Source organism: Natator depressus, chromosome 17 (assembly GCF_965152275.1).
Source record: "Natator depressus isolate rNatDep1 chromosome 17, rNatDep2.hap1, whole genome shotgun sequence".
NCBI classification, from domain to species: Eukaryota; Metazoa; Chordata; order Testudines; family Cheloniidae; genus Natator; species Natator depressus.
This window is the reverse complement of record NC_134250.1, coordinates 23,265,534-23,275,861: the sequence shown is the minus strand read 5'-3', so window position 1 is coordinate 23,275,861 and position 10,328 is coordinate 23,265,534. Positions and strand designations below refer to the sequence as shown.

General features: G+C 52.8%; 1 protein-coding gene across 1 annotated transcript; it reads left to right on the top strand.

The window, feature by feature from the left end:
- The first annotated feature begins 2,377 nt into the window (after positions 1 to 2,377).
- SUPT4H1 (SPT4 homolog, DSIF elongation factor subunit) lies at positions 2,378 to 7,647 on the top strand. The gene is made up of 5 exons (XM_074974476.1): positions 2,378 to 2,539; positions 3,589 to 3,695; positions 5,143 to 5,198; positions 5,570 to 5,623; positions 7,437 to 7,647. Exons 1-5 carry the CDS (start codon positions 2,471 to 2,473, stop codon positions 7,502 to 7,504), a joined length of 354 nt encoding a protein of 117 aa, XP_074830577.1. The 5' UTR covers positions 2,378 to 2,470; the 3' UTR covers positions 7,505 to 7,647.
- The last annotated feature ends 2,681 nt before the right edge of the window (positions 7,648 to 10,328 follow it).

Below are 10,328 nucleotides of genomic sequence, written 5' to 3'. Positions count from 1 at the left end.
ACTAATAAACAGTTGAGTAACTCACTGGGAAAATGCATATCAAGTCCTACTCGTGGTCTACACGAGTGTCAGTAGTTTCTCCTGTAGCTCAATTAGCAAGAGTCTTTACAAAGCATCTAAAGATCAAGGGGTTCAGCCTCTGCTGCTGATCTAGCTGGGGGAATGGTCTGGTTGCACATGATTCACACAGGAAAGAGAATCATAGAATCTCAGGGTTTGAAGGGACCTCAAGAGGTCATCTAGTCCAACCCCTTGCTCAAAGCAGGACCAATCCCCAACTAAATCATCCCAACCAGGGCTTTGTCAAGCCTGACCTTAAAAACCTCAAAGGATGGAGATTCCACCACCTCCCTAGGTAACCCATTCCAGTGCTTCACCACCCTCCTAGTGAAAAAGTTTTTTCTAATATCCAACTTCAACCTCCCACACTGCAACTTGAGACCATTGCTCCTTGTTCTGTCATCTGCTACCACTGAGAACAGCCGAGCTCCATCCTTTTTGGAACCCCCCTTCAGGTAGTTGAAAGCAGCTATCAAATCCCCCCTCATTCTTCTCTTCCACAGACTAAACAATCCCAGTTCCCTCAGCGTCTCCTTATAAGTCATGTGTTCCAGTCCCCTAATCATTTCTGTTGCCCTCCGCTGGACGTTTTCCAAGTTTTCCACATCCTTCTTGTAGTGTGGGGCCCAAAACTGGACACAGTACTCCAGATGAGGCCTCACCAATGTCTCGAATAGAGGGGAACGATCACATCCCTCCATCTGCTGGCAATGCCCCTACGTATACAGCCCAAAATGCCATTAGCCTTCTTGGCAACAAGGTCACGCCATTGGCTTATATCCAGCTTCTCGTCCACTCTAACCCTTAGGTCCTTTTCTGCAGAACTGCTGCCTAGCCACTCGGTCCCTAGTCTGTAGCAGTGCATGGGATTCTTCCATCCTAAGTGGAAGACTCTGCAGTTGTCCTTGTTGAACCTCATCAGATTTCTTTTGGCCCAATCCTCCAATTTGTATAGGGCCCTCTGTATCCTATCCCTACCCTCCAGCATATCTACCCCTCCTCCCAGTTCAGTGTCATCTGCAAACTTGCTGAGGGTGCAATCCACACCATCCTCCAGATCATTTATGAAGATATTGAACAAAACCGGCCCCAGGACCGACCCTTGGGGCACTCCGCTTGATACCGGCTGCCAACTAGAGATGGAGCCATTGATCACTACCCATTGAGCCCAACGATCTAGCCAGCTTTCTATCCACCTGAAAGTCCATTCATCCAGCCCATACTTCTTTAACTTTCTGGCAAGAATACTGTGGGAGACCATGTCAAAAGCTTTGCTAAAGTCAAGGAATAACACGGCCACTGCTTTCCCTTCGTCTACAGAGCCAGTTATCTCATCATAAAAGGCAATTAGATTAGTCAGGCATGACTTGCCCTTGGTGAATCCATGCTGACTGTTCCTGATCACTTTCCTCTCCTCCAAGTGCTTCAGAATTGATTCCTTGAGGACCTGCTCCATGATTTTTCCAGGGACTGAGGTGAGGCTGACTGGCCTGTAGTTCCCAGGATCCTCCTTCTTCCCTTTTTTTAAGATGGGCACTACATTAGCCTTTTTCCAGTCCTCCAGGACCTCCCCCGATCGCCATGAGTTTTCAAAGATAATGGCCAATGGCTCTGCAATCACATCCGCCAACTCCTTTAGCACCCTCGCATGCAGCGCATCCGGCCCCATGGACTTGTGCTCGTCCAGCTTTTCAAAATAGACCTGAACCACTTCTTTCTCCACAGAGGGCTGGTCACCTTGTCCCCATGCTGTGCGGCCTAGTGCAGTAGTCTGGGAGCTGACCTTGTTCATGAAGACAGAGGCAAAAAAAGCATTGAGTACATTAGCTTTTTCCACATCCTCTGTCACTAGGTTGCCTCCCCCGTTCCGTAAGGGGCCCACACTTTCCTTGCCCAGCTCTGGTTCTTAACAAGGATAATCTCATTTCTCGCGCAGTTTGCTTGTTTAAGCCAGTGGTCAATGAGTGCCTGCCAGCACCTGGCCTCCCGCCCCCCGCGGGAGCCGGTCCGCCGCGGGGCAGGCATCGCTGGTTCAACCCCCCGCTGGCCACACGCCAGCTCCGCCCGGGCAGAGCTGCTCCCCGCATCTTCCGACCTCCGCGACGGCTGCGGGCAGCGAGCGACGGCTCCCCAGAGCGCCGCTCCCGCCCGGCCGCCCCGGGGGTCAGCAGGGAGCCGGGCCCCGTTGCTAAGCGAGCTCAGGCCCGTTGCCAAGCCCCGCCTGGCGCGGAGGGGGGGCCGTTCTCCTGCTCGCGCCTCCCCCGCCTGGGAACGGAGCATTCTGCGCTCGCGCTTGGCGCAGGGAGTGACGCGGGACCGGAAGTCCGCCTGTCCGTCACAGGAAGTGGCCGAGCCGTTCTGTCTGTGCTCCGCGGGGCTTCGCCTTCTTCCGCTGCGGGTGGGGCGAGTGATGGCGCTGGAGACGGTGCCCAAGGATCTGCGACATCTGCGGGCCTGTCTGCTCTGCTCCTTGGTCAAGGTGCCGGGACACGGGGCGAGCGTGGGGGGGGCAGGCGAGGGAAATGGGGCGAGCGTGGGGGGGGCGGGCGCGGTGGGGGGGGAGAGGGGTACACGGGGCGAGCGTGGGTGGGGGGCAGGCGGGGGACACGGGGCGAGCGTGGGGGGGGCAGGCGGGTGCCGAGGGGGCGGGCGCGGTGTGGGGCAGGCGAGGGAAACGGGGCGAGCGTGGGGGGGGGCAGGCGGGCGCCGAGGGGGGGGGCGAGCGTGGGGGGGGGCAGGCGGGCGCCGAGGGGGGGGGCGAGCGTGGGGGGGGCAGGCGGGCGCCGAGGGGGGGGGCGAGCGTGGGGGGGGGCAGGCGGGCGCCGAGGGGGGGGCGAGTGTGGGGGCGGGCGCGGTGGGGGGGAGGGGGACACGGGGCGAGCGTGGGGGGGCAGGCGGGCGCCGAGGGGGCGGGCGCGGTGGGGGGCAGGCGGGGGACACGGGGTGAGCGTGGGGGGGGGCAGGCGGGTGCCGGGGGGGTGGGCGTGGTGGGGGGGAGGGGGACACGGGGCGAGCGCGGGGGGGGCGGGCGTGGTGGGGGGGAGGGGGACACGGGGCGAGCGTGGGGGGGGGCGGGCGGGCGCCGAGGGGGCGGGCGCTGTGGGGGGCAGGCGGGGGACACGGGGTGAGCGTGGGGGGGGGCAGGTGGGTGCTGGGGGGGTGGGCGTGGTGGGGGGGGAGAGGGGGACACAGGGCGAGCGTGGGGGGTGCAGTGAGGGGGAGAGGGGGACACGGGGCAGGCAGGGGACACGGGGCGAGCGTGGGGGGGGGCAGGCGGGTGCCGGGGGGAGGCGTGAGCGTGGGGGGGTAGGCGGGCGCCGAGGGGGCGGGTGGGGGGGAGGGGGACACGGGGCGAGCGTGGGGGGGGCAGGCGGGCGCGGTGGGGGGCAGGCGGGTGCCGGGGGGGTGGGCGCGGTGGGGGGAGAGAGGGGGACACAGGGCGAGTGTGGGGTGGTGCAGGCAGGCGCAGAGGGGAAGGGGACACACGCGGGGACACCAGGCTCTGATCCCTCTCTTCCTGCCGCACAGACCATTGACCAGTTCGAGTATGACGGGTGCGATAACTGCGACGCCTACCTGCAGATGAAGGGCAACCGTGAGATGGTCTATGACTGCACCAGCTCCTCCTTTGATGGGTGAGCCTGGGGCCAAGGCAGCTAGGGGGCCACGGTGACTTTTTGGGAACTCGGGTGCTACTAGACACTAGCTCTACTGCTTCCTGGCCAGGCCGCTCCCCCTTGGGCTGTGGGAGCCGCCTGCTGGGGCTCGGAGCCCCACCAAGAGTGGGGCTGAAGCCACTGAATCCCAGCATGTGCCTCCTGTGGGGCTGACGCTCCTAGACCTATCTCCCTCTGACCAGATTCCCCCTAGCCCAGCCATCCTGGTGCAGGGCAGAAGCCCCGAGCTCCCCCCCCCCCCCCCATCCAGTCTGGTAGATGGAGAATGGGGGGCTCTGCGAGCTGCACTTTAACTGTAAAAGAGCCACATGTGGCTCATGAGCCGCCATTTGGCCACCCTGCTATATAATACAGATTCATGAACTCCAAGGCCAGAAGGGATCATTGTGACCATGTAGTAGTCTGACCTGTAGAACATAGGCCAGAGATTGTCATTAAAGTGATTCTTGAAGCAGAACTTGTAGAAAAACGTCCAGTCTTGATTTAAAAATTGTTGGTGATGGAGAATCCACCAAAATCCTTGGTAAATTGTTCTAATGGTTAATTATTCTCATGGTTAGGAAATTATGCCTTTTTTTCTCATCAGAATTTGTCTAGCATCTACTTCTAGCCATTGGCCTGTGTCACAGCTTTCTCAGCTAGATTGAAGAGCTCATTATTAAATATTTGTTCCCCCTGTCGATACTTATAGACTAATCAAGTCACACCTTAACCTTCTCTTTGGTTAGCTAAATAGATTTAGCTCTTTGAGTCTGTCACTATGAGGCAGGTTTTCTAATCTTTGAATCCTTCTCATGGCTCTTCTCTGAACCCTCTCCAATTTACCAACAGCCTTCTTGAATTGTGGGCACCAGAACTGGACACAGTATTCTGACAGTGGTCGCACCAGGGCCAAATACAGATGTAAAATAACATTTCTACCCCTACTCAAGATTCTTCTGTTTATGCATCCCAGGATCATATTATCTCTTTTGGCTACAGCTTCCTATGGGAGCTCATATTCGGCTGATTATCCACCCTCATTCCCAGTGCCAGCCATGTGTATAGATAGTGGAGTCTCAAGTGTCTGATCTGACTGGTCAAGGCAGACATGTCTCGCTCAACCTGCTGGAGCTGGTACGTTCCCATGGGTAGATGGGAGTCTCCTGTTTCCACACTTCCCCCTCCTCCACTTTGTTTTTTGCCAGAGGGAGCTCTGACATGGTGACACCATAGAAGAGGCCTTCATTTTTGCTGCTAGTATCCATGATCCCACTGCTCCCAAGTGCTGGGGAATGTAGGGCACTGTTGGGGAGGGGGTCTTGACTTGCTCTTCATCCTATCTCTGGTTAGTCTGGGTTGTGCTGTGTGGTGGGGCTTGTTGTCAGGAACATGCCTTGTGCACTAACCCTCTTCTCTTCTGCAGGATTATTGCTATGATGAGCCCTGAGGACAGCTGGGTCTCCAAGTGGCAGCGTGTCAGTGAGTGTCTCTCTCTTCTAGTACGGATTTATAATTTAGCTTATTTTACTTTGACGAATGTTCAGGTAGCAGCAGTAGCTTTTCTCACCACCCCTGCAGGGCCGGGGGTTGGATAAGTCCCGGGTGGGGCTGTGGAGTCCTGGCTGGTGCCCTGCTGTTGAGCAGGTGTCCTTTAAAGACACCGTGATTTACTCTCCGTGGGAAAAGTGCTTTCTCACTCCGTTCTAGTGAATTCCTCCCTTATTACCACTGAATTTTGGGTGGAGGTGGGGGGAATTCAACACACCAAATTACCACAGGCTGAGTTCTCTTGCCTGGATGGTGATGTAGAGAATAAGCCAGCGTGTGTTGGTTTTGTCTTTCTCTTGCAGGTAATTTCAAGCCTGGTGTGTATGCAGTGTCTGTAACTGGTCGTCTGCCCCAAGGTAATCTGGCTGACTTTTCTCCTGATTTTTAAAAGCATGGTGAGATGGTGCCTCCCCATGTAGGGGGACTCACTTGAATGCGCACATGGTGGAGGGAGGATCAGGATTCTCTTCTCAGCTCTGCCATGTACTCTCTGTATGACCCAGGCAAGTTTTGTACCTCTCTGCCTGATTTCATTTTGAGATTATATGTTTGCTTAATAAAAATGCATACGTGTAATTTACCTAGATTCTCGTAAGGCATTTGATTTAGTACAACACACCATTCTGATCTTTGTTTTTAAAAAGAGAACTGTACAGTATCAGAGCATGTGTTAAGCTGAGTACAAACTGGCTAACTGACAATCTCAAAAAGTACTTGTCGATGGGGAATCGTCATCAAACGTGGGTAATGTGGGTATTACTGGTGGGGTTCCGCCGACACTGGTAGGAGGCCCAATGCGGCAACATTTCCATCATGTTTATATCCATTGATCTGGATGTAAACATAAAATCATTGCTGGTCAAATTTGCAGGTGAGACAAAGGGGGAGTAGTAAATGACGAAGATGGGGCAGGCAGTGTTTTAGCCATGTGGGTCCCAGGATATTAACGAGACAGGGTGGGTCAGGTAATATCTTTTTATTGGACCACCTTCTGTGGGTAAGAGACACAAATTGTCAAGCTTACACAGAGCTCTGAAAGCTTCAGTAGTTTGGCCATGCTGCTAGAGTAACCTCCTGCCGACTGCCGAAAATTCTTCTCTATGGAAATGTGCATGGAGAGAGAAACTGTGGACAGTCAAGGAGATAGGTGGGGAAACCATCCAGGCAACCTGCCAACAGTCTCAGAAGGCAGCTCAGAACTGACATGGTTGGAATCTGCTCAAACCTTAGCCCTACCTAGTGTTTGGGGAAAAGGAGATGATGCAGTGCAATGCATCTAGGAAGAAGAAATGCAGGCTGTACCTATCAAATGGGAACAGTGAGCCTTTAAAGGATTGAAGGGTCAAGTGGACAAGCAAATCATCCTGAGTTCCCAGTGTGATGCTGGGGCAGATAGAGCTAAAGTGAGCCGTGATACATAAACAGAAGTAGTGACTATGAAGGCGATGTTTACCTCCATATACAGCATTGATGAGACAATACTGGAAGACTTCATGCAATTGTTGAATCAACACTTTAAAAGATGAAAAAATTGGAGAGGGTGTAAAGAAATCCAGAGAAATGATGTGAGGGCTGGTGAAAATGCCTTGCAGCGAGAGACTTCAAGAGGTCAACCTGTTTAACTGGTCAAAGAGAAGGTTCAGGGGAATTAATTACATGGGGAGAAAATACTGGATGCCAAAGGGCTCTTTAATCTAGTGCAGAAAGGCCGAGCAAGACCCAGTGGGTGGAAGTTAAAGCCACACAAATGCAAAGTAGAAACAGACACAGATATTTAACAGTGATGGTGATGAGCCACTGGAATAACCTGCCAAAGGGATTGGTGAATTCTTGATCTTGATGTTCTCAAATCCAGACTTTCTGCAAGGTGCTTTAGTCAAAGACAAGTTATTGGGCCCAATCCAGGGATGACTGGGTGGCATGTAATGGTCTGTGTTATACAGGTGGTCAGACTGGATGATTTAAGGGCCCTTTGAGCTGCCCATCTTTAAAATGGGGCTGAGACTTGCCCACCTCACAAGGAATGTGAACCAGAGTAATTAGTATTAGTGAGGCTTTGGGCATTATGGGACCGGGTGAGGGCCTACACCTGGGGTAGGATGCCACCAGATTTCCCAAATCTCCCTTTTCCAAATGACACTGAAGTTCTTGTTTGTCTCCTTGTTGCAGGGATTGTGCGGGAGCTGAAGAGCCGAGGTGTGGCCTACAAATCCCGAGACACAGCCATAAAAACCTAAGCCGTCATTGCACCACGTGGAGGAGTCTCCAGCATCTGGCCAGTGTTCCTTTTCTGCAGAGCAGCTGGGGTACAGAGACTGCTCTAGGAAGCAGCTCTGGTGCTTTTCAGTCCTGGGGGTGGGTGGGAGGGAAGGTGAGCAGGAACTCCTGATGTGATGGCGGTGGTAGTGGGGGCTTCTCAAGCATTATCTGGATTCTTAAGGTGCCTCTCTCTTCACCCAGCAGATGGAGAATCTTTGAGTCCAGGGGTCAGGGATGGGGGAAGCAGTGGGCTGGCAGGAACACATCTGTGTATGATGAAGGATTTTTCTAAGAGCATTGTACAGACGACCCCCCCCCAACCCCCCCCCCCGAGTTTTTCAGAAGCAGCAGGTCAGCCAGACGTTGTGTGGGGGAGGGGTCATGGGAGGGGGATTGTTTTGTGTAAATATTCCCAATAAAAATGTGGTCACAGGCATCTGTTTTCTTTTCCTAGTCACCTATTGCACCAGCCTCCTAGCAGTCTGTCTGAGGAGGGTTGGGGCCCCATACAGGGACTCACCGTGGGAGTTGTTCTGGTTGGTTGCTGCCCTTTGCATGCTGGAATTGTAGATTGGGCTTGGACTCTGCAACTGCCACCCCTTTCTCTGCACCTTGGGCCAGATGGGAATCCTTGTGCTCACTGCGATTGGGCCTCGTTTCTGCACTACTGAGCAAAGTCTAATGGCTGAAGCTCTAGCGCCAGGTGCTGAAGGGAGGAGGGAGCTGGGCTGAAGGAGGACATTACCGAGCACTGGATAGTGCAGTAGCTCCTAACAGTCACAAGCAGGCTTTCCCTGTTTGCTTGTGTAGTACCTAGCACAAGCTGGAGGCAGGAAGGTGAAGCTGGTGCTGAGGATTTTGTGGCATGTAGAGCAAGAAAAAGGCTCGTGGAGGGGTATCAGGGACTCCAGTTGGCTTATGGTAGCACTTGGACACAGTGAAGGGGAGAAGTGAGGGGTGTATGTGCACACATTGCATCCCACACTCCATACGGCTTGGACTCCAGAGTCCCCTGTGCTTTCACCGGTGCCCTGCCCTGCAGGCAGATGGCACTTCCCTACTCCTCTTCCCGCTTGTCTCCTGTGAAAATGCTGCTCATATTACTTCTGTATTTGCATAAGACTCTTCTTCATTCCATGCTAGTCCAGCAAGAGCTGCTGACCGTAGAGGATGGGATGGTCTCTGACTTATAAACATTAAAGCTGACAAAGCACTTCGGCAGCTCATAAAAATTAGCCATGTGAATCATATTTTCCTTTCTCTCTGGAACTAACCTTGCAATCAGTGTCCATTATACCCTATTTTTGCATCCTGTCAATTGAGCCTGGAAAACTGGCTTTGCATGAAAGTTTCTGCATTTAAACCGAGAAGAATATTTTTGCAAGTGTGAAGAAAAATGTATGTCTGAGGGTGAGCTTTTTCCAACATGATTTAGGGGTATGTGGCCTTGTGACTTCAGGGGTACTCCTAGTGCTGAGTCATTAAGGCATTTAGCTCATTGCTCAGAGAGATTCTTCACACTTCCCTGATTAGAGATTTTGCCTCTTGGTGTTTGTCTCGGCAGTTCGGTGATGGTTTCTTACTCTCCCTCCAGATTTCCTGTGAGTTAAAACTCCTTGAAAACGAACATGTTGACTTCATTTGAAGAGAGGTTATCACAAGGCAAAGTTATTAACAGTATCTGTGGATGGGTAGGGCCTTATAAAAAACAAGGGTGGCAGAAGGGGAGATGTTTTTTCTTTGGCTGCAGGGTAGGGCAGTGTGTGCATGTGTACATACACCTACCTGTGTGGGAGCATGTGGCCCACTACTGGCTGGTTGCAGCTTAGAAAGAACTTGGATGTGAGGCCGAGGCCTATATGCTTTTGGAGAACCAAGGTTCCAATCTCAACTCAACCTCTGCCTAATGAAGGCCGCATTCACATTTCAGTTCTAAATCTCTACTGTAACTCCATGAATATCAATCCTTGTGCTTTCTGAGATTGTCACATTGTTCTGTGTATATTCCTGCCCATGAGATTAAAAAGGCTCCTTTCTGACATGCCCAATGCCAACTGTTTCTGGGTCTTTGCCGGTGATTTCACATCCCATCACAAAACTTGGATGAAAGTTGGGTTCTGAATTGTGATATGACCCTCGTGCTTTGGGGATTAAGTCAGCTTCTAACTGGGTGTCTCCTAAGCCATCCCCCACAGGAAAGTGAAACCTGTTGAGCACCATTCAGCCCTAATCTGTGGAGTTAAAAGCCTCTTCATTTTAATTTTTGAATCTGGCCCAAGGCTAGTCTGGCATGCCACACACTGGGAGATGCTTGACTTGATGGTGATTAGGAAAAACCTTCCCAGGACCTGATTATCCTAAAACAACCAACTGTGGAGTTCTTGCATTGTTCTCTGGAGCATCTGGTTCTGGCCATTATTGGAGTCAGTATGCTGGACCTGGGTCTGATCCGACCTGGCAATTCCTTTTCAACGAATAGTAAAATTAAACTGAATTTCTGTGATGTGAAAAGCATCCGTGGAGAATACTTTGCATCAGTGACTGCTGGGCCGAGCTGCTTTATGGAAAGGGCTGTGATCCTGGGACACCCGGTCCTGGTTAAACCTTGGAGCTCGAGGAGAGCTAGTGATGGTCAGGCTGGACAAAGCCCTGGCTGGGATGATTTAGTTGGGGATTGGTCCTGCTTTGAGCAGGGGGTTGGACTAGATGATCTCCTGAGGTCCCTTCCAACCCTGATATTCTATGGTTTCTGGGCAGCTGTGCAGCATAAATTAGGTAACCTGCCACACCCAAGTGTGGTTT

Bases quoted from the DNA above. Each gene is read 5' to 3' on its own strand.
- SUPT4H1 (XM_074974476.1), top strand. From the start codon at position 2,471: ATGGCGCTGGAGACGGTGCCCAAGGATCTGCGACATCTGCGGGCCTGT. The intron at 2,540-3,588 runs GTGCCGGGACAC...CCTGCCGCACAG, and splicing joins TGCTCTGCTCCTTGGTCAAG to ACCATTGACCAGTTCGAGTA. The intron at 5,624-7,436 runs GTAATCTGGCTG...TCCTTGTTGCAG, and splicing joins AACTGGTCGTCTGCCCCAAG to GGATTGTGCGGGAGCTGAAG.